Source organism: Bombina bombina, chromosome 3 (genome assembly GCF_027579735.1).
Source record: "Bombina bombina isolate aBomBom1 chromosome 3, aBomBom1.pri, whole genome shotgun sequence".
NCBI lineage: Eukaryota > Metazoa > Chordata > Amphibia > Anura > Bombinatoridae > Bombina > Bombina bombina.
The window spans coordinates 85,300,556-85,324,095 of NC_069501.1; the positions used below are offsets into that span (position 1 = coordinate 85,300,556).

Below are 23,540 nucleotides of genomic sequence, written 5' to 3' on the forward strand. Positions count from 1 at the left end.
CCGCTAACAGTAACCCCCCTCCACCCACCAAATCCCCACAAAATAAAAACCTAACACTAAAAAAACCTAAACTACCCATTGCTCCTAAAGGGGCATTTGTATGGGTATTGCTCTTAAAAGGGCATTCAGATTTTTTTTTACTGCCCTTAAAAGGGCAATCAGCTCTTTTACTAAAAAAAAATAAAAAAAAATCTGAAGACTAAGCCCAAATAGGTACTCACCGTTCCTGAAGTCCGACAGAGAAGGTCTTCTTCCAGGCGGCTCCACATCATCGTCTATTATCATCAGTAGCAAAGGCGGCGCAGAACGGAGGTGCAGAGCTGGCTTCTCCGATGCACGGATCCTCAGCAGCGGTCTTCAGCAACGGTCTTCAGTGGCTGCGGTCCTCAGCGGCATGGAGGCTCCTCTTTATGCGATCGTCCGTCGCACACTGAAGATTAAATGCAAGGTACCCCATATTTATTAGGGCACCTTGCATTCGTATTGACTGAAATTTTGAAGTCAGCCAATAGGAAGAGAGCTACTGAAATCTTATTGACTGATTTGAACAGCCAATAGGATTTCAGTAGCTCTAATCCTATTGGCTGATTTCAAAATTTCAGCCAATAAGAATGCAAGGTACCCCAAATTAAATGCGGTATTTTGCATTCAATCTTCAGTGTACAACAGACATCGGATGAAGAGGAGCCTCCAAGCCGCCGAGGACCGCTGCCGCTGAAGATCCACGTATCGGGGAAGACAGCTGCGCACCTCCGCTTCACGCCGCCTTCGTTCCGGATGAAGATAGAAGATGATGGAGCCGCCTGGAAGAAGACCTCCGCCGGACTTCAGGAATGGTGACTACCTATTTGGAGCTTAGGCTTTTTTTTTTTGGGGGGGGGGGTGGGTAGTTTTAGTTTTTTTTTTTAATTTTGGGAGGTTTTAATGTTAGGGGGTAATTTGGTAATTTGTTTAGGTAAAAAAGTTGTTTAATTTAGGGCAATGCTCTACAAAAGCCCTTTTAAGGGCTATTGGTAGTTTAGTATTAGATTAGGGGGTGTTTTTATTTTTGGGGGGATTTTTTATAGGGGTATTAGTTTTAGGTTTAAGTTTTTTATTTTGGATAGCTTTGTTTATTTTTTTTCTGTAATTTTACATTTTTTATTTTGTGTAACTTTAGCTTTGGGGTTTGTAGTTTTTTTTTTTTAAATAGACTGCCCTCTGAGCAGGCTTATCACCTAGTACATACATAAAAACACATACATACAAGTGCTTTCCTATATTTTTGCCGTTATTTATGCATTAATTGTATATGTATGTTGTGTATATAACTTATGCAGCTTATTACCTTGTAATAAAAGGGACACTGTACTGTAAAATTTTCTGCCCTTTAATGTGTTTGAAGTGATAGATTTTATCTGCAGAAGTGTATTAAATAGTTTTCAAATAACTAATTTACCTTTATTTTGACATTCCAAATAGTTTATTTTGCCGCTGCCTATACTGAAAATTTAATGATGCAGTATTGGCTATAGAAAAGCTATGTGAACAAGAGACATCACCAGAAATCAGCATTTAACATGGTGTTGCTGCAGCTGCTTTGAATGTAATCAATTTAGCTGCTTGACTGAGTACATTGTTTCTTTAAGTTGAAAAGCCAGTGTGTGTATACATTTAGAATGATCATAAATCAGTGCTTGTTATGAGAGTAACAGACCTGACAGCTCTAGGTCTCATTGGTACGTTTCATTTGGTTGCACAGATCTCGTTTGCCCGTGGTAAGGAGTACCTGAAGCACATTATGGACGTGCATGCTGAGAATGGTTATGGCTGCAGCATCTGTCACCGTCGATTTGCACTTAAGGCAACTTACCACGCTCACATGGTCATCCACCGAGAAAACCTGCCTGATCCTGAGGTGCAGAAGTAGGTATCCGATATATATGCAGCTGGCTTCCTGGTGCAAGAGATACAATAGACTGCGTAAATGAGAAGCAGAGGAGTAAAGTACTTAGTGGGACATTAAACCGCTGTGCACAACTATAAAAGAATAGTCACTATGTTATTGTATTTCATCCTGTTCCTGCAGATCTCTACAAATCGGTTTTACTGTTTGAATAGTTTAAAGGTGTCAGATACTGAAGCTCCGCCTCTTCACACTGGGCGCCACCATCTTGGAGCTCAGGTATTTCCCAGCCTGTGACAGAAGCAGTGCACAGATCAGTAATAGTTCTCACTTTTTTACAGCTGTATCATTTGCTTGGAGTCAGTGTGCATGACAAATCATGTGAGCTTTACAGTTACACAAGCACTCAACATTAATATAGCAGTGCAACAACTGAAAAAGGTACAACTCCAGCTTACTATCATGCACCCTAACCTGAAGCACATTATACAGTTGTCTATTAAAACAGGAAAACTGATTTGTAAAGAGCTGCAGGAACAGGATGAGATTCAATAACATAGAGAGCAGTTGTTTACTTGTGTAGTTGTGCAAAGCAGTTTAATGTCCTTTTAAAGGGACAGTAAACACTTTAAGATTGTCCTATAAAATGCTTTATTTTACATAGTAAAACAACTTTTAAGTCTGAAAATAGTGGATTTTCCAGTCCTGAAAGCTGAAAGATCACATGAGTCTTCACAATCCTAAACCTGCTACATATGTCTCCCTAACGTGCAGTTTATCATTTCTTCGCAAGCCAAACTATGGAGATTTTGTTAACACAAGGATAGTGGCAAGCTCTGTGATCTCCAGACTCAAGTACAAATTGGCTCCTCCAAATAAATAAGTGCTGGGGAGCCTGACAATTGAAAGATAATTGCAGCAAACAAGGTGTAAATCTGTTCCAATAACCTTCAAAGTCTGCTGATATGTTAATCTATTAAAAGACTGCAGAAATGTCCTGTTATTACAAGGCTGTCCCTTTAATTACTAGAAAGAGCACACAGCTAAATACAAACTTACCTGTGAAATAAAAATAAAACCTAAGATAGCTACAATATTATAACTATTAGTTATTTTGTAGCTAGCTTAGGTTTTATTTTATAGGAATTATTAAGGTAATAATTGTAAGGTTTATTTAGATTTATTTTAATTATATTTAAGTTAGGGGGGTTAGGGTTAGGCTTAGGGTTACGTTAGGGTTAGGTTTAGGGGTTAATATATTTATGTAGTGATGTGGGAGGCCAGAGGTTTAGGGGTTAATAGTTTAATTTAGTATATTTTGTTGTGGGGGGCTTGTGGTTTAGTGGTTAATATTTAGTTTATGGGTGTTTGAGTACTTGTACACTTTAGTTATGAGTTTTATGCTACAGCTTTGTAACGTAAAACTCATAACTACTGCGTTTACACTTTTCTCCAACATAGGTGTGTCCGGTCCACGGCGTCATCCTTACTTGTGGGATATTCTCTTCCCCAACAGGAAATGGCAAAGAGCCCAGCAAAGCTGGTCACATGATCCCTCCTAGGCTCCGCCTACCCCAGTCATTCTCTTTGCCGTTGTACAGGCAACATCTCCACGGAGATGGCTTAGAGTTTTTTAGTGTTTAACTGTAGTTTTTATTATTCAATCAAGAGTTTGTTATTTTGAAATAGTGCTGGTATGTACTATTTACTCAGAAACAGAAAAGAGATGAAGATTTCTGTTTGTATGAGGAAAATGATTTTAGCAACCGTCACTAAAATCCATGGCTGTTCCACACAGGACTGTTGAGAGCAATTAACTTCAGTTGGGGGAACAGTGAGCAGTCTCTTGCTGCTTGAGGTATGACACATTCTAACAAGACGATGTAATGCTGGAAGCTGTCATTTTCCCTCTGGGATCCGGTAAGCCATGTTTATTACGATTGTAAATAAGGGCTTCAAAAAGGGCTTATTAAGACTGTAGACTTTTTTTGGGCTAAATCGATTGATTATTAACACATATTTAGCCTTGAGGAATCATTTTATCTGGGTATTTTGATATAATAATATCGGCAGGCACTGTTTTAGACACCTTATTCTTTAGGGGCCTTCCCAAAGCATAGGCAGAGCCTCATTTTCGCGCCGGTGTTGCGCACTTGTTTTTGAGAGGCATGGCATGCAGTCGCATGTGAGAGGAGCTCTGATACTTAGAAAAGACTTTCTGAAGGCGTCATTTGGTATCGTATTCCCCTTGGGGCTTGGTTGGGTCTCAGCAAAGCAGATACCAGGGACTGTAAAGGGGTTAAAGTTCAAAACGGCTCCGGTTCCGTTATTTTAAGGGTTAAAGCTTCCAAATTTGGTGTGCAATACTTTTAAGGCTTTAAGACACTGTGGTGAAAATTTGGTAAATTTTGAACAATTCCTTCATGTTTTTTCGCATTTGCAGTAATAAAGTGTGTTCAGTTTAAAATTTAAAGTGACAGTAACGGTTTTATTTTAAAACGTTTTTTGTACTTGTTATCAAGTTTATGCCTGTTTAACATGTCTGAACTACCAGATAGACTGTGTTCTGAATGTGGGGAAGCCAGAATTCCTATTCATTTAAATAAATGTGATTTATGTGACAATGACAATGATGCCCAAGATGATTCCTCAAGTGAGGGGAGTAAGCATGGTACTGCATCATTCCCTCCTTCGTCTACACGAGTCTTGCCCACTCAGGAGGCCCCTAGTACATCTAGCGCGCCAATACTCCTTACTATGCAACAATTAACGGCTGTAATGGATAATTCTGTCAAAAACATTTTAGCCAAAATGAACACTTATCAGCGTAAGCGCGACTGCTCTGTTTTAGATACTGAAGAGCATGACGACGCTGATATTAATATTTCTGAAGGGCCCCTAACTCAGTCTGATGGGGCCAGGGAGGTTTTGTCTGAGGGAGAAATTACTGATTCAGGGAACATTTCTCAACAAGCTGAACCTGATGTGATTGCATTTAAATTTAAGTTGGAACATCTCCGCATTCTGCTTAAGGAGGTATTATCCACTCTGGATGATTGTGACAAGTTGGTCATCCCAGAGAAACTATGTAAAATGGACAAGTTCCTAGAGGTGCCGGGGCTCCCAGAAGCTTTTCCTATACCCAAGCGGGTGGCGGACATTGTTAATAAAGAATGGGAAAGGCCCGGTATTCCTTTCGTCCCTCCCCCCATATTTAAAAAATTGTTTCCTATGGTCGACCCCAGAAAGGACTTATGGCAGACAGTCCCCAAGGTCGAGGGAGCGGTTTCCACTTTAAACAAACGCACCACTATACCCATAGAGGATAGTTGTGCTTTCAAAGATCCTATGGATAAAAAATTAGAAGGTTTGCTTAAAAAGATGTTTGTTCAGCAGGGTTACCTTCTACAACCAATTTCATGCATTGTCCCTGTCGCTACAGCCGCATGTTTCTGGTTCGATGAGCTGATAAAGGCGGTCGACAGTGATTCTCCTCCTTATGAGGAGATTATGGACAGAATCAATGCTCTCAAATTGGCTAATTCTTTCACCCTAGACGCCACTTTGCAATTGGCTAGGTTAGCGGCTAAGAATTCTGGGTTTGCTATTGTGGCGCGCAGAGCGCTTTGGTTGAAATCTTGGTCGGCTGATGCGTCTTCCAAGAACAAGCTACTTAACATTCCTTTCAAGGGGAAAACGCTGTTTGGCCCTGACTTGAAAGAGATTATCTCGGATATCACTGGGGGTAAGGGCCACGCCCTTCCTCAAGATCGGCCTTTCAAGGCTGGAACAAGGGAAAGCAGGCCAAGAAACCTGCCACTGCTACCAAGACAGCATGAAATGTTGGCCCCCGATCCGGGACCGGATCTGGTGGGGGGCAGACTCTCTCTCTTCGCTCAGGCTTGGGCAAGAGATGTTCTGGATCCTTGGGCGCTAGAAATAGTCTCCCAAGGTTATCTTCTGGAATTCAAGGGACTTCCCCCAAGGGGGAGGTTCCACAGGTCTCAGTTGTCTTCAGACCACATAAAAAGACAGGCATTCTTACATTGTGTAGAAGACCTGTTAAAAATGGGAGTGATTCATCCCGTTCCATTAAGAGAACAAGGGATGGGGTTCTACTCCAATCTTTTTAAAGTTCCCAAAAAAGAGGGAACGTTCAGACCAATCTTAGATCTCAAGATCTTAAACAAGTTTCTCAAGGTTCCATCGTTCAAGATGGAAACCATTCAAACTATTCTTCCTTCCATCCAGGAAGGTCAATTCATGACCACGGTGGATTTAAAGGATGCGTATCTACATATTCCTATCCACAAGGAACATCATCGGTTCCTGAGGTTCGCATTCCTGGACAAACATTACCAGTTCGTGGCGCTTCCTTTCGGATTAGCCACTGCTCCAAGGATTTTCACAAAGGTACTAGGGTCCCTTCTAGCTGTGCTAAGACCAAGGGGCATTGCTGTAGTACCTTACTTGGACGACATTCTGATTCAAGCGTCGTCCCTTCCTCAAGCAAAGGCTCACACGGACATTGTCCTGGCCTTTCTCAGATCTCACGGATGGAAAGTGAACGTGGAAAAGAGTTCTCTATCTCCGTCAACAAGGGTTCCCTTCTTGGGAACAATAATAGACTCCTTAGAAATGAGGATTTTTCTGACAGAGGCCAGAAAAACAAAACTTCTAGACTCTTGTCGGATACTTCATTCCGTTCCTCTTCCTTCCATAGCTCAGTGCATGGAAGTGATCGGGTTGATGGTAGCGGCAATGGACATAGTTCCTTTTGCACGCATTCATCTAAGACCATTACAACTGTGCATGCTCAGTCAGTGGAATGGGGACTATACAGACTTGTCTCCGAAGATACAAGTAAATCAGAGGACCAGAGACTCACTCCGTTGGTGGCTGTCCCTGGACAACCTGTCACGAGGGATGACATTCCGCAGACCAGAGTGGGTCATTGTCACGACCGACGCCAGTCTGATGGGCTGGGGCGCGGTCTGGGGATCCCTGAAAGCTCAGGGTCTTTGGTCTCGGGAAGAATCTCTTCTACCGATAAATATTCTGGAACTGAGAGCGATATTCAATGCTCTCAAGGCTTGGCCTCAGCTAGCGAGGGCCAAGTTCATACGGTTTCAATCAGACAACATGACAACTGTTGCGTACATCAACCATCAGGGGGGAACAAGGAGTTCCCTGGCGATGGAAGAAGTGACCAAAATCATTCTATGGGCGGAGTCTCACTCCTGCCACCTGTCTGCTATCCACATCCCAGGAGTGGAAAATTGGGAAGCGGATTTTCTGAGTCGTCAGACATTGCATCCGGGGGAGTGGGAACTCCATCCGGAAATCTTTGCCCAAGTCACTCAGCTGTGGGGCATTCCAGACATGGATCTGATGGCCTCTCGTCAGAACTTCAAAGTTCCTTGCTACGGGTCCAGATCCAGGGATCCCAAGGCGGCTCTAGTGGATGCACTAGTAGCACCTTGGACCTTCAAACTAGCTTATGTGTTCCCGCCGTTTCCTCTCATCCCCAGGCTGGTAGCCAGGATCATTCAGGAGAGGGCGTCGGTGATCTTGATAGCTCCTGCGTGGCCACGCAGGACTTGGTACGCAGATCTGGTGAATATGTCATCGGCTCCTCCTTGGAAGCTACCTTTGAGACGAGACCTTCTTGTTCAGGGTCCGTTCGAACATCCGAATCTGGTTTCACTCCAGCTGACTGCTTGGAGATTGAACGCTTGATCTTATCGAAGCGAGGATTCTCAGATTCTGTTATCGATACTCTTGTTCAGGCCAGAAAGCCTGTAACTAGAAAGATTTACCACAAAATTTGGAAAAAATATATCTGTTGGTGTGAATCTAAAGGATTCCCTTGGGACAAGGTTAAGATTCCTAGGATTCTATCCTTCCTTCAAGAAGGATTGGAAAAAGGATTATCTGCAAGTTCCCTGAAGGGACAGATTTCTGCCTTGTCTGTGTTACTTCACAAAAAGCTGGCCGCTGTGCCAGATGTTCAAGCCTTTGTTCAGGCTCTGGTTAGAATTAAGCCTGTTTACAAACCTTTGACTCCTCCTTGGAGTCTCAATTTAGTTCTTTCAGTTCTTCAGGGGGTTCCGTTTGAACCCTTGCATTCCGTTGATATTAAGTTATTATCTTGGAAAGTTTTGTTTTTAGTTGCAATTTCTTCTGCTAGAAGAGTTTCAGAATTATCTGCTCTGCAGTGTTCTCCTCCTTATCTGGTGTTCCATGCAGATAAGGTGGTTTTACGTACTAAACCTGGTTTTCTTCCAAAAGTTGTTTCTAACAAAAACATTAACCAGGAGATTATCGTACCTTCTCTGTGTCCGAAACCAGTTTCAAAGAAGGAACGTTTGTTGCACAATTTGGATGTTGTTCGCGCTCTAAAATTCTATTTAGATGCTACAAAGGATTTTAGACAAACATCTTCCTTGTTTGTTGTTTATTCCGGTAAAAGGAGAGGTCAAAAAGCAACTTCTACCTCTCTCTCTTTTTGGATTAAAAGCATCATCAGATTGGCTTACGAGACTGCCGGACGGCAGCCTCCCGAAAGAATCACAGCTCATTCCACTTGGGCTGTGGCTTCCACATGGGCCTTCAAGAACGAGGCTTCTGTTGATCAGATATGTAGGGCAGCGACTTGGTCTTCACTGCACACTTTTACCAAATTTTACAAGTTTGATACTTTTGCTTCTTCTGAGGCTATTTTTGGGAGAAAGGTTTTGCAAGCCGTGGTGCCTTCCATTTAGGTGACCTGATTTGCTCCCTCCCTTCATCCGTGTCCTAAAGCTTTGGTATTGGTTCCCACAAGTAAGGATGACGCCGTGGACCGGACACACCTATGTTGGAGAAAACAGAATTTATGTTTACCTGATAAATTACTTTCTCCAACGGTGTGTCCGGTCCACGGCCCGCCCTGGTTTTTTTAATCAGGTCTGATAATTTATTTTCTTTAACTACAGTCACCACGGTACCATATGGTTTCTCCTATGCAAATATTCCTCCTTAACGTCGGTCGAATGACTGGGGTAGGCGGAGCCTAGGAGGGATCATGTGACCAGCTTTGCTGGGCTCTTTGCCATTTCCTGTTGGGGAAGAGAATATCCCACAAGTAAGGATGACGCCGTGGACCGGACACACCGTTGGAGAAAGTAATTTATCAGGTAAACATAAATTCTGTTTTTGGCCTCCCTGACAAACTCGTAATACCAACGCTATGGGAGTACCATTGAAAAAGGACTTTTTAAAAAGTGCGGTACTGACGTTGCGTGATGGCCAAAAAGGTGTGCGGTACAGCTATACCTACAAGACTTGTAATAGCCAAAATCTTCAAAGAATGCAGCAGCACCACTTCTCATATAAAAAGTTCCTTTATTAAACACATAGTAGGAGCAGGTAAAATAGAACGACGTTTCGGGTGGTTATCCCTTAGTCATGTTCACATACTGTTTGTTAGACTTAATCACCTTTAAATAGCCATCAGTCAGGTGAGACCACACCTTTCACCTTAATTACTTAGATATACATTTTTCTTAACCTCTATTGCCATCTAGTGGTCTAACCCATATCAAACATACAATTTTATTATATAAAAAAATATTTTTTTAAAAAAAGAGAACAATCACATTTGTTGAAGAGCAGATATCAAAAATGTCAAAATTTAAAATTATAAAATTAAATACCAGAAATGGAATTGTATAAAGATAAAGATATTATACTTTACAGGAATATACTTAAATCAAGTTCTCTATTCATACCATTGGGGATTAAGCAATCTAATTTATTAATCCAAAATGCCTCACGTTTTTTGAGAAGCAGTTCTCTATTGCCGCCACGCCTAGGGCTCTGTATATGATCTATTATTTGAAATCTTAGTTGTGCAATAGAGTGACCTTTACTCAAAAAATGGTGGGCAACTGGGGCCTTTAAATCTCCTGTCCTAATATTTGATTTATGTTGAATTATTCTATCTCTCACCCTCTGGGTCGTCTCTCCGATATAAATTAACCCACACGGACATTTAATTAGATATATAACAAAATTAGCATTACAATTGTAGTAGCCCTTTATTTTAAATTTCTGTCCCGTAAGGGGGTGGATGAATATATCAGATTTTATCATGTTATTGCAACTGGAGCAATTAAGACAAGGAAAACAGCCATTATTCTCTGAAGTAATGTACCCCAATTTGGATTTCTTACTAGAACCCACGTCAGCCTTAACAATTTTGTCTTTTAAACTAGGAAGTCTAGTATAGGCTGGCATAGGTGGTTGGCGGAATGCTAGTACTTCAGGATTACACTCACTCAAAACATGCCAGTGTTTCCTAATGATCCTTTGTATTTCTGAACTGCAAGAATTGTATTCAGACACAAATACCATCCTATCAGGGTCCTTTCTCTTATTGGTATTTCCAATATTAACCCTTTCGTCAGGTAGTTGTATCACCTTATCAATCGTCTCCTGGATCAAATCAGGGGGATACCCACGTTGCACAAATCTAAAAGACTTGTAATAGCGGCGTTAGGGAAAAAGCAGCGTTATGAAGCATAATAATGCTTTTTCACTCATAACGCAAAACTCGTAATCTAGCTGAGTGAGAGACTTAAAGGGACATTAAACCCAAAATATTTATTTCATGATTCAGATAGAGAATACAATTTTTAAAAAGTTTCCAATTTACTTCTATTATAAAATGTATTTCATTCTCATGTTATTCTTTGCTGAAGAGATACCTAGGTAGGTTGCGTGCAGATGCCTAAAGCCCTACATGACAGGAAATAGTGCTGCCATCTAGTGCTCCTTCTAATGTATAACATTGTTACAAAACTGCTGCTATATTGTGCTGCAGAGACGTCCACACTCTTTAGCTTACATTTCTAATTTATAAATAAGGATAACAAGAAAACGAAGAAAATATAATAATAGAAGTAAATTAGAAAGTTGTTTAAAATTGTATGTTCTATTTAAATCATGAAAAAAAAGGTTTTATGCCCCTTTAAGAGAGTTCACTTGGCTAAGGGGACTTAAAGGATTTTCCTTTATTTGTTGCAACATAGGCTTTGGCAGCTATGACAGACATGGTTGGGTTATAATACACATTGGCTATGAATAATGGTTTTACTTTATCAGCCGTTTACTGGGCTTTAACAGATATATTGAGGATAATGGTTTTACTTTATCAAGCTCGTAGAGCTCTGTGGTTAAAATCTTTGTCGGCTGATGTTTCTTCAAAGGCCAAGCTTTTGGCTTTACCTTACAAAGGTAAAACTCTGTTTGGGCCTGGTCTGACAAAATCATTTCAGAGATTACGGGTGGAAAAGGGATCTTTCCTACCTCAGGACAAGAAGAATAGACCTAAGGGTCGACAGACTTCTAATTTTCGTTCCTTTTGCAACTTTAAAGGACAGAAGTCGCCCTCTTCTTCGAAACCAGACCAATCCTGGTCCACTTGGAAATCTAGCCAGCCTTGGAATAAGGGAAAGCAAAACAAGAAGCCTTCCGCTGATTCTAAATCAGCATAAAGGGCCCGCCCCAATCCGATTTTGGATCTTTTTTTTGTCAGGCTTAGATACGTGATGTCCCAGATCCGTGGGCTGTGGACATAGTGTACCAGGGTTACAAAATAAGATTCAAGTCTTGCCCTCCAAGGGGCAGATTTCTCCTGTCAAGACTATCCTCAAACTAGGTGAAGAGGGAGGCCTTATTAAATTGCTTAGAGGACCTATCCTCCCTGGGAGTTATTGTACCAGTCCCTCTAGAGGAACAAGGTCTAGAATTCTATTCAAATCTATTTGTAGTTCCCAAAAAGGAGGGAACTTTCCGTCCCCATCCTAGATCTAAAGTGTCTCAACAAATTCCTTAGGGTTCCGTCCTTCAAGACTATTTGTTCCATTCTTCCATTGGTTCAAGAAGGTCAGTTCATGACGACCATAGACCTGAAGGACGTGTATTTACACATTCCCATTCACAGGTATCATCACCAGTTTCTAAGGTTTGCCTTTCTGGACAAGCATTTCCAGTTTATTGCTCTTCCGTTTGGCTACAGCTCCCAGAATTTTCACAAAGGTTCTCAGAGCTCTATTGGCAGTGATCAGATTTTGCTGTGGAGCCTTATCTAGACAACATCTTGGTTCAGGCGTCATCTTTTCAACTAGCAAAATCTCATACAGAGATGCTGTTGTCTATTCTACGTTCCCACGGGTGGAAAGTGAATCTGGAAAAGAGTTCTCTAGTTCCTACTACAAGAGTGTGTTTCCTTGTCCATGGAGATTTTCCTGACAGAGGTCAGAAAATCCAAACTTCTTGCTGCTTTCCTTTCTCTCCAGTCTGCTTTTCATCAAACAGTGGCTCAATGCTTGGAGGTGATTGGTCTGATGGTGGCTTCTATGGACATAATTCCTTTTGCTCGGTTCCATCTGCGACCGCTGCAGCTTTGCTTGCTTAGTCAATGGAACAGAGACTATTCAGATTTATCACAGAGGATAAATCTGGACTCCCTAACAAGAGACTCTCTCTCGTGGTGGATTTCACAGGAACATATGTCTCGAGGCACTTGCTTCCTGGGTAATTGTGACTACGGACGACAGCCTGTCAGGCTGGGGAGCTGTTTGGGGTTCTCTGAAAGCTCAGGGCCTGTGGTCTCGGGAAGAGTCTTCTCTTCCCATAAACATCTTGGAGTTGAGAGTGATCTTCAATGCCTTGACAGCTTGGCCTCAGTTATCTTTAGTCCGCTTTATCAGATTCCAGTTGGACAACATCACCTCAGTGGCTTACATCAACCACCAGGGAGGAACTCGGAGTTCCTTGGCCATGAAGGAGGTGACTTGCATTCTGCAGTGGGTGGAAGCTCACAATTGTCTGCTATTTCCCATCCACATTTCAGGAGTGGACAATTGGGAGGTGTATTTTCTGAGCAGACAGACTTTTCATCTTGGGGAGTGGGCTCTCCATCCAGAAGTGTTCTCCAGGATAACCCTCATGTGGGGGGTTCCGGAGTTGGATCTGATGGCGTCTTACCAGAGCGCCAAGCTTACAAAGTACGGTTCAAGGTCAAGAGATCCTCGGGCCGCCCTGATAGATGCTCTGGCGGTTCCTTGGAATTTCGGTCTAGCATACCTGTTTCCTCTGTTTGCTCGTATCAAGCAGGAGAGAGCGTCTGTGATTCTAATAGCTCCTGTCTGGCCTCGCAAGATCTGGTTTGCAGATCTGGTGAAGATGTAATCTCTTCCACCTTGGAGGTTACCTCTGAGGAAGGACTTTCTAATTCAGGGTCCATTCCTCCATCCAAATCTGGATTCTCTGAAGCTGACTGCTTTGAGATTGAACGCCTAGTCCTGTCTAGACGTGGTTTTTCGGAAGCGGTCATTGATACTATGCTTCAAGCTCGAAAACCTGTTACGCGCAGGATCTACCATAAGGTATGGCGTAAATACCTTTTTTGGTGCAAAGCTAATGGTTTCTCCTTGAGTCGGGTGAGGATTCCCCGAATTTTATCTTTTCTTCAGGATGGCCTGGAGAAAGGTTTGTCAGTCATTACTCTGAAGGGTCAGATTTCTGCACTGTCTATTCTTTTGCACAAATGTCTGGCAGATTTACCAGATGTTCAAGCTTTTGTTCAGGCCCTGGTCAGAATCAGACCAGTGTTTAAATCTGTTGCTCCTCCTTGGAACCTTAACCTAGTTCTTAAAGTTTTGCAGCAGGCTCCATTTGAGCCGATGCATGTTGTTGATATAAAGTTGTTATTTTGGAAGGTTTTGTTTCTCCTTGCTATTTCTTCTGCTCTCAGAGTTTCTGAGCTTTTAGCTCTGCAGTGTGATTCCCCTTGCCTTTTTTTTCTCCCTAAGGTGGTGTCGGATCGAAACATAAATCAGGAAATTGTTGTTCCTTCTTTTTGTCTTAATCCTTCTTCTCAAAAGGAACGTATTTTGCATAACTTGGATGTTGTGTGTGCTCTAAAGTTTTACCTACAAGCTACGGCAATCTTCTGCCCTGTTTGTTGTTTTTTCTGGAAAGTGTAAGGGTCAGAAGGCCACTTCTACTACTACTACTACTCTTTCCCTGTGGTTAAGAAGTATGATTCGTTTGGCTTATGAGACTGCTGGACAGCAGCCTCCTGAGAGAATCACGGCTCATTCCACAGGGCTGTTTCTTCCTCCTGGGCATTCAAAAAATGAAGCTTCTGTGCAACAGATTTGCAAGGCTACAACTTGTTCCTCTCTGCACACTTTTTAAAAATGTTATAAATTTGATACTTTTGCCTCGGCTGAGGCTTCTTTTAGGAGAAAGGTTCTTCAAGCGGTGTTGCCTTTTGTTTAGGTTCCCTAGCTTGTCCGTCCCTTATCATCTGTGTCCTCTAGCTTGTGTATTGATTCCCAATAGTAATTACTGATGATCCGTGGACTCACCGTGTCATTGGAAAGAAAACTAAATTTATGCTTTCCTGATAAATGTATTTATTTCTTGACACGGCCTGCCCTGTATTTTTCAGACAGGTTTTTTTGTTGTGTAAACCTCAGGCACCTCTGAACCTTCTGTTGCTTCCTTTCTCCTTTTCCTTCGGTCGAATGACTGGGGGTTGTGGGAAGGGAAGTGATACTTAACAGCTTTAATGTGGTGCGCTTTGCCTCCTCCTGCTGGCCAGGAGTGATATTCCCAATAGTAATTACTGATGATCCGTGGACTCACCGTGTCAAGAAAGAAATACATCAGGTATATATCAGGTAAGCATACATTTAGTTTTTTCCATTTTCCTTTCGACTGAATGACTGGGGATTATGGGTAAGGAAAGTTACACTTAACAGCTTTGCTGGGGTGCTTTTTGCCTCCATCTGCTGGCCAGGAGTTAAATCTCCCACTAGTAATTAGAATGATGTCGTAGACTCTCCATACCCAGAAAGAAATTCATCAGGTAAGCATAAATTTTGTTTTTGTTTTGCATAGTAAAAAGGCAATGAACTTTTATTTATTTCATGTAGTTGGCAAGAGCCCATGAGCTAGTGACGTATGGGATATACAATCCTACCAGGAGGGGCAAAGTTTCCCAAACCTCAAAATGCCTATAAATACACCCCTCACCACACCCACAATTCAGTTTTTACAAACTTTGCCTCCTATGGAGGTGGTGAAGTAAGTTTGTGCTAAGATTTCTACGTTGATATGCGCTTCTCAGCATTTTTGAAGCCCGATTCCTCTCAGAGTACAGTGAATGTCAGAGGGATGTGAAGGGAGTATCACCTATTGAATGTAATAGTTTTCCTCACGGGAGATCTATTTCATAGGTTCTCTGTTATCGGTCGTAGAGATTAATCTCCGACCTCCCTTTCAGATCGACGATATACTCAATTCAATTCAATTCAATTACCTCTACTGATAACCGTTTCAGTACTGGTTTGGCTATCTGCTATATGTGGATGGGTGTCTTTTGGTAAGTATGTTTTCATTAATTAAGACAATTTCAGCTATGGTTTGGCATTTTATGTATTAATATAAAGTTCTAAATATTTGCCATGAGTCAGGTTTAAGTAAATTTCCTTTTGCAGACTGTCAGTTTCATATCTGGGAAATAAATAATAGGAAAAAATGTATTTCTTACCTGGGGTATAGTCTTTTTTCAATTGACTGTTATTTTAAATTTGCTTGCAAAATTAGGCTTGCGAGGGCGCAAAATGCCAACGTATATTGCGTCATTTTTGGCGCAAGATTTTTTGGCGCAAAGTTACATTCAATGACGCAAATTCGTCATTTCCGGCGTCTTAGTCGACACTGAGTCCTTTCATAAGGTTGCATCTTCAATGACGCGAGTGTGTCATTTCCGGATGTTGTTGGTGGCAAAAAATTTTTTTTCTGTTTGTGTTGTGCGTCATACTTGGCTATGCTGTTTGCATCTTTTTCCCATTCCTGAAACTGCCATATAAGGAAATTTATAATTTTGCTTTATATTTTGTTTTTTCTTTTACATTTGCAAGATGTCTCAATCTGATCCTGTCTCAGAAATCACTGTTGAAACCCTGCTGCCTGATAACAGTTCTACCAAAGCTAAGTGTATTTGTTGTAAACTTGTGGAGATTGTATCTCCAGCTGTGGTTTGTAATAGTTGTCATGATAAACTTTTACATGCAGAGAATGTGTCCATCAGTAATAGTACATTGCCTGTTGCTGTTCCTTCAACATCAAATGTACAAGATATACCTGTGAATTTAAAAGAATGTATTGCTGATTCTATTCAGAAGGCTTTGTCTGCCATCCCGCCTTCTAATAAATGTAAAAGGTCTTTTAAAACTTCTCATAAAGTTGATGAAATTTCAAATGACCGACAACATACTGAATTATCCTCCTCTGATGAGGATCTATCTGATTCAGAAGATCCTTCCTCAGATATTGACACTGACAAATCTACTTATTTATTTAAAATGGAGTATTTTCGTTCTTTGTTAAAAGAAATATTGATTACATTGGATATTGAGGAAACTAGTCCTCTTGATACTAAAACTAGTAAACGTTTAAATTCTGTTTATAAACCTCCTGTGGTTACTCCAGAGGTTTTTCCAGTTCCTGATGCTATTTCTGATATGATTTCTAAGGAATGGAATAAGCCTGGTACTTCTTTTATTCCTTCTTCAAGGTTTAAAAAATTGTATCCTTTGCCAGCAGTTACATTGGAGTTGATGGGGCTATCTCTACTCTTGCTAAACGTACTACTATTCCTATGGAAGATAGTACTTCTTTTAAAGATCCTTTAGATAGGAAACTTGAATCTTATCTAAGGAAAGCCTATTTATATTCCGGTCATCTTCTCAGGCCTGCAATTTCTTTGGCTGATGTTGCAGCTGCATCAACTTTTTGGTTGGAAAATTTAGCGCAACAAGAATTGGATTCTGATTTGTCTAGCATTGTTCGCTTGCTTCAACATGCTAATCATTTTATTTGTGATGCCATTTTTGATATCATCAAAATTTATGTTAAATCTATGTCTTTAGCTATTTTAGCTAGAAGAGCTTTGTGGCTTAAATCTTCGAATGTTGACATGACTTCTATGTCCAGATTGCTATCTCTTTCTTTCCAAGGTAATAAGTTATTTGGTTCTCGGTTGGATTCGATTATTTCAACTGTCACTGGGGGAAGGGAGTTTTTTGCCTCAGGATAAAAGACCCAAGGGTAAATCTAAAGCTTCTAACCGTTTTCGGTCTTTTCGACAAATTAAGGAACAGAATCCTAATCCTTCCTCCAAGGAATCTGTTTCCAATTGGAAACCTTCTTCAAATTGGAATAAATCCAAGCCATTTAAGAAACCAAAGCCAGTTCCCAAGTCCGCATGAAGGTGCGGCCCTCATTCCAGCTCAGCTGGTAGGGGGCAGATTAAGATTTTTCAAGGCTGTTTGGACAAATTCTGTCCAAAATCAATGGATTCTGAGTATTGTCTCTCAGGGGTACCGAATAGGATTCAGAGTAAGACCTCCTTTGATAAGATATTTTCTCTCACGCATCCCACCAAATCCAGTAAAGGCTCAGACTTTCCTGAAGTGTATTTCAGACCTGGAGTTTTCAGGGGTAATTATGCCAGTTCTGTTTCAGGAACAGGGTCTGGGGTTTTATTCAAATCTATTCATTGTCCCAAAGAAAGAAAATTAATTCAGACCAGTTCTGGATCTGAAAATTTTGAATTGTTATGTAAGAGTACCAACTTTCAAAATGGTGACTATAAGGACTATTCTGCCTTTTGTTCAGCAAGGGCATTATATGTCCACAATAGACTTACAGGATGCATATCTTCATATTCCGATTCATCCAGATCATTATCAGTTTTTGAGATTCTCTTTTCTAGACAAGCATTACCAATTTGACAATCTTTCTTTTGGTCTAGCAATAGCTCCAAGAGTCTTATCAAAGGTTCTCGGTGCCCTACTCTCTGTAATCAGAGAGCGGGGTATTGCTGTGTTTCCTTATTTGGACGATATCTTGGTACTAGCTCAGTCTTTACATTCTGCAGAATCTCACACAAATCAACTAGTGTTGTTTCTTTGAAAACATGGTTGGAGGATCAATTTACCAAAAGGTTCTTTGATTCCTCAGACAAGGGTCAACTTTTTAGGTTTCCAGATAGATTCAGTGTCCATGACTCTGTCTCTAACAGACAAGAGACGTTTAAAATTGGTTGCAACCTGTCGGGACCTTCAGTCTTCGTCATTCCCTTCAGTAGCTATGTGCATGGAAGTTTTAGGTCTCATGACTGCAGCATCGGACGCGATCCCCTTTGCTCGTTTTCATATGAGACCTTTCCAGCTTTGTATGCTGAACCAATGGTGCAGGGATTATACAAAGATATGACAATTATTATCCTTAAATCCCAATGTTCGACTATCTTTGACTTGGTGGTTAGATTACCATTGTATAGTTCTAGGGGCCTCTTTTGTTCGTCCAACCTGGACTGTGATCACAACAGATGTGAGTCTTTCAAGTTGGGGAGCTGTTTGGGGATCTCTGACAGCAGAAGGGGTTTGGAAATCTCAAGAGGCGAGATTACCAATCAATATTTTGGAACTCCGTGCGATTTTCAGGGCTCTTCAGATTTGGCCTCTGTTGAAGAGAGAACCGTTCATTTGTTTTCAGACAGACAATATCACAACTGTGGCATATGTCAATCATCAGGGTGGGATTCACAGTCCCCAAGCTATGAAAGAAGTATCCCGGATACTTGCTTGGGCGGAATCCAGCTCTTGCCTAATTTCTGCGGTTCATATCCCAGGTATAGACAATTGGGAAGCGGATTATCTCAACCGTCAGACTTTACATCCGGGGAGTGGTCCCTCCATCCAGATGTGTTTTCTCAGGTTGTTCAGATGTGCGGTCTTCCAGAAATAGATCTGATGGCTTTTAATCTAAACAAGAAACTTCCCAGGTACCTGTCCAGTTCCAGGGATCCTCAGGCGGAGGCAGTTTATGTGTTGACACTTCCTTGGTGTTATCAACCTGTTTATATTTTTCTACCTCTAGTTCTTCTTCCAAGAGCGATCTCCAAAATCATCATGGAGCAATCGTTCCTGCTGCTGGTGGCTCCAGCATGGCCTCACAGGTTTTGGTATGCAGATCTTGTTTGGATGTCCAGTTGCCAACCTTGGCCACTTCCATTAAGGCCGGACCTTCTGTCTCAAGGTCTGTTTTTCCATCAGGATCTCAAATCATTAAATTTGAAGGTATGGAAATTGAACGCCAAGTGCTTAGTCATAGAGGTTTCTCTGACTCAGTGATTAATACTATGTTACAGGCTCGTAAATCTGTTTCTAGAAAGATTTATTATCGAGTTTGGAAGTCTTATATTTCATGGTGTTCTCATAAATTCTCTTGGCATTCTTTTAAAATTCCTAGAATTTTACAGTTTCTTTAGGATGGTTTGGATAAGGGTTTGTCTGCAAGTTCCCTGAAGGGACAAATATCTGCTCTTTCTGTTTTATTTCACAGAATGATTGCTAAGCTTCCTGATATTCACTGTTTTGTTCAGGCTTTGGTTCATATCAAGCCTGTCATTAAATCAATCTCTCCTCCTTGGAGTCTTAATTTGGTTTTGAAGGCCTTACAGGCTCCTCCTTTTGAGCCTATGCATTCTTTGGACATTAAACTACTTTCTTGGAAAGTGTTGTTCCTTTTGGCCATCTCTTCTGCTAGAAGAGTTTCTGAATTATCTGCTCTCTCTTGTGAATCTCCTTTTCTGATTTTTCATCAGGATAAGGCAGTTTTGCGGACTTCATTTAAATTCTTACCTAAGGTTGTGAATTCTAACAACATTAATAGAGAAATTGTTGTCCCTTCCTTGTGTCCTAATCCTAAGAATTCTTTGGAGAGATCTTTACATTCTTTGGATGTGGTGTGAGCTCTGAAATATTATGTTGAAACTACTAAAGATTTCAGGAAGACTTCTAGTCTATGTGTTATCTTTTCTGGTTCTAGGAAAGGTCAGAGGGCTTCTGCCGTTTCCTTGGCATCGTGGTTAAAGCATTTGATTCATCAAGCTTATTTGGAATCGGGTCAAGCCCCGCCTCAGAGAATTACAGCTCATGCTACTAGATCAGTCTCCACTTCGTGGGATTTTAGGAATGAAGCTTCAGTTGATCAGATTTGCAAAGCAGCAACTTGGTCTTCTTTGCATACATTTACTAAATTCTACCATTTTTTATGTATTTGCTTCTTCAGAAGCAGTTTTTGGTAGAAAAGTTCTTCAGGCAGCTGTTTCAGTTTGATTCTTCTGCTTATGTTTTAAGTTTTTCCTTTCATTTATGAGAATAAACTTATATTTTGTGTTGTGGATTAATTTTTTTCAGCCAATAATGGCTGTTTTTATTTTATCCCTCCCTCTCTAGTGACTCTTGTGTGGAGTTCCACACCTTGGTTATTACTATCCCATACGTCACTAGCTCATGGACTCTTGCCAATTACATAAAAGAAAACATAATCTATGTAAGAACTTACCTGATAAATTAATTTCTTTCATATTGGCAAGAGTCCATGAGACCCACCCTTTTTATGGTGGTATAAAGCACAATTATTTCCAAATTCCTTTGTTGATGCTTTTTACTCCTTTCTTTATTACCCCACTACTTGGCTATTCGTTAAACTGAATTGTGGGTGTGGTGAGGGGTGTATTTATAGGCATTTTGAGGTTTGGGAAACTTTGCCCCTCCTGGTAGGATTGTATATCCCATACGTCGCTAGCTCATGGGCCCCAATTTATCAAAGGTCTTGCGGACCTGATCCGACACTGTGGATCAGGTCCGCAAGACCTCGCTAAATGCGGAGAGCAATACGCTCTCCGCATTTAACATTGCACCAGCAGCTCACAAGAGCTGCTGGTGCAACGCCGCCCCCTGCTGACTTGCGGCCAATCGGCTGCCAGCAGGGAGGTGTCAATCAACCCAATCGTATTCGATTGGGTTGATTTCCAGGGATTCCTGTCCGTCTGCTCAGAGCTGCTTCATAACTTGTGTTTCTGGCGAGTCTGAAGACTCGCCAGAAACACGGCCTTTCAAGCTCCGTACGGAGCTTGATAAATATGGGCCATGGACTCTTGCCAATATGAAAGAAATGAATTTATCAGGTAAGTTCTTATATAAATTATGTTTTTGTCTGCTTTTCCTGCAATTTAACTCTGAAAATTGTGGTTTTTCCACTACTCCCAGAGATGCTGTAATGCATGTTGCAGGATCCAGAACCCTAACCCTGCAACATTCTATGCAGTGAAGTTCAATTATATCTGTCAATAATTGGCTTCAGCAAAGTAAATAAAATAACCATGTTCATGAAAGCTTTTCAAGTGGTACGTCCCACAACTGCAAAATAATGCATACTTTGCTAACAATTGTGTTTTTAAAATATTTATTTTGTAATGCAATGCTTAAAGGCACATGAAACCCACATTTTACTTTCTTGATTCAAACAGAGCATGTGATTTTAAACAACTTTCCAATTTATTTATATTATCTAATTTGCTTCATTCTCTTAGGTATCCTTAGTTGAAAAAAATACCTACAGTTGGAAGGTTCAGGAGCAGCAATGCAGTACTGGGAGCTAGCTGCTGATTGGTGGCTGCACATAATGCTTCTTGTCATTGATTCAACTGGTATGTTCAGCTAGCTCCCAGTAGTTCATTAATGCTGCTTCAGCAAAGGATACCAAGAAAATGAAGCAAGCTAGATGGTAGAATTAAATTGTAATGTTGTTTAAAATCACATGCTCTGTCTGAATCACAAAAGAAACATTTTGGGCTTCATGTTCCTTTAAAGGCAGTTGAACCCCCAGATGTTTTTACCATGATTCAGACAGAGCATACAATAAAAAAAGTATCCAATTTACTGATGGTTTCAAATGTACTTCTCACTGTAGAGCAGCGGTTCCCAACCTTTTTTCTCTCCTGTACCCCTTGATTAGGCTTTTCATTTATGAGTACCCCCTCTCTTCATTACCCCCACTCATCCCTGAAAATAAAAAAAGGACTTTTTTATAGGGGAGGTAAGCTATACCTGAATTGCATACGACTGTACGTGTATCAACAGGATTAAAGCTAAGATCTTATTCTCAGGAGTCCTGCTGTGTGGCTGGTGCCCCTGGCAGCTGCCTGGTTGCTCCTAAACAAGGTCCTGGGGGGGAGTAATGATCATAAAAATAAATATTTAAATTTGTGAGATCAGATCGATATTAACCACCCAGCCACTATGAACGTTTTTAGTTGGAAGTGAAGCAATCTGAATCAAGCAAGCACTAGAAGCAGTACTTTACTTACTGGCACTGACTATAACTTATTTGGGGATGCAGACCTGCCTCGCCTGTGTCACTCGCAATCTCAACGGCTCTATCACACGTGTCCACGTAGCTATGCTGCTGCAGTGCCGCTTCTATTTGAGCACTTGCAGTCAAAATTGTGTGCATGGGACAGAGGTGGGTGGAGCAGGAGGCTAAGCTGTCTGGTGACACAGGGTGATCATTAATATGTGGACCGGAGTCATCCACACCCGGTCCACATATTTCAGGTGCAGGGGCTCCCATCTGCCTATATGCCAGGCCAGGACTTCATTTGTCACTTTCCGGCTAAATGCTCCTTCCTTCCACAGTTCCATAATGCTTAGTAGTTGATGACCCATTGAGAGTGCCCCCCCGACCCTCCCCCCGCATCTTCCGCCATTACCAACAATATTTTTGCGTACCCCCAACTGGCCTGCCAAGTACCCCCAGGGGTACACGTACCCCAGGTTGGGAACCGCTGCTGTAGAGCATAACTAGGTGTATGAAAGGAAACACTGCTGCCATCTAGTGTTCTCAAAAATGTATAACATTCTTGCAAAACAGCTGCCATATAGTGTTGCAGATTTGCACTCTCCTGAGCTACATACCTACCTGCTTTTCAACAAAGAATAGCGAGTAAAAAGTAAATTTTATAACAGAAGTAAAGTGGAAATGTAAAAAAAAAAAAATATATATATGCTCTTTTGGAATCATGAAAGAAAAATACTGGGTTTCATGTCCCTTTAAATAGCAAAGTAGATAAGAAAACATTTATATCTTGGCTCACCAGTGAGGGAATGGACGGAAATGACAACTCCCTGCCTTATAAGGGGATCGATAACTGTTTGGTAATCTGAAAAGTAAAATAATATTCACCAGGGATTCTGTTTCTACTGATGCACCGGACATTTACTTAAAGGGAAGCTCAGGGGAAAGGCACCCTAATTAATGCTACATAAAATGGGTATCTATCACCTTAAGGGAATTGGTTCTTCATTGATGAATGTAGTCTACAGCAATGTTTCTCAACTCCAGTCCTCAAGGCCTCTAATAGGCCAGATGTGTACTAGGACACAGGTGAAATAATCACTTAATCAGTAACCAATCTGACCTGTTAGGGTCCCACAGACTGGAGTCCAGATACACTATATAGATAGGTGAGTAAAGGTATAAAAATCTTTGTATTTTGGTTTAATTCTGATATTTGTTGGTCTATTTTCAATTCAAAAGTAGAAAAAGTGTCATTGTGATTTCTTACGGTTCGGTATATTTTGTCTTTCCTGTCTAGGTATATTCATCCATGTGAGGTCTGTGGCAGGATCTTTAATAGCATAGGAAACCTAGAGCGGCATAAGCTCATTCACTCAGGTAA

At 41.1% G+C, this 23,540-nt stretch overlaps 1 protein-coding gene across 1 annotated transcript in view; it reads left to right on the plus strand.

Annotated features, from left to right (window-relative positions):
* The window catches only part of PRDM15 (PR/SET domain 15), a 236,901-nt gene that overhangs the window by 115,865 nt on the left and 97,496 nt on the right, over positions 1–23,540 (plus strand). Inside the window, exons 17-18 of the mRNA XM_053705902.1 lie at positions 1,742–1,905; positions 23,457–23,536. Of these exons, the coding sequence (XP_053561877.1) occupies positions 1,742–1,905; positions 23,457–23,536 (244 nt within the window). The remainder of the gene's footprint in view (positions 1–1,741; positions 1,906–23,456; positions 23,537–23,540) is intronic.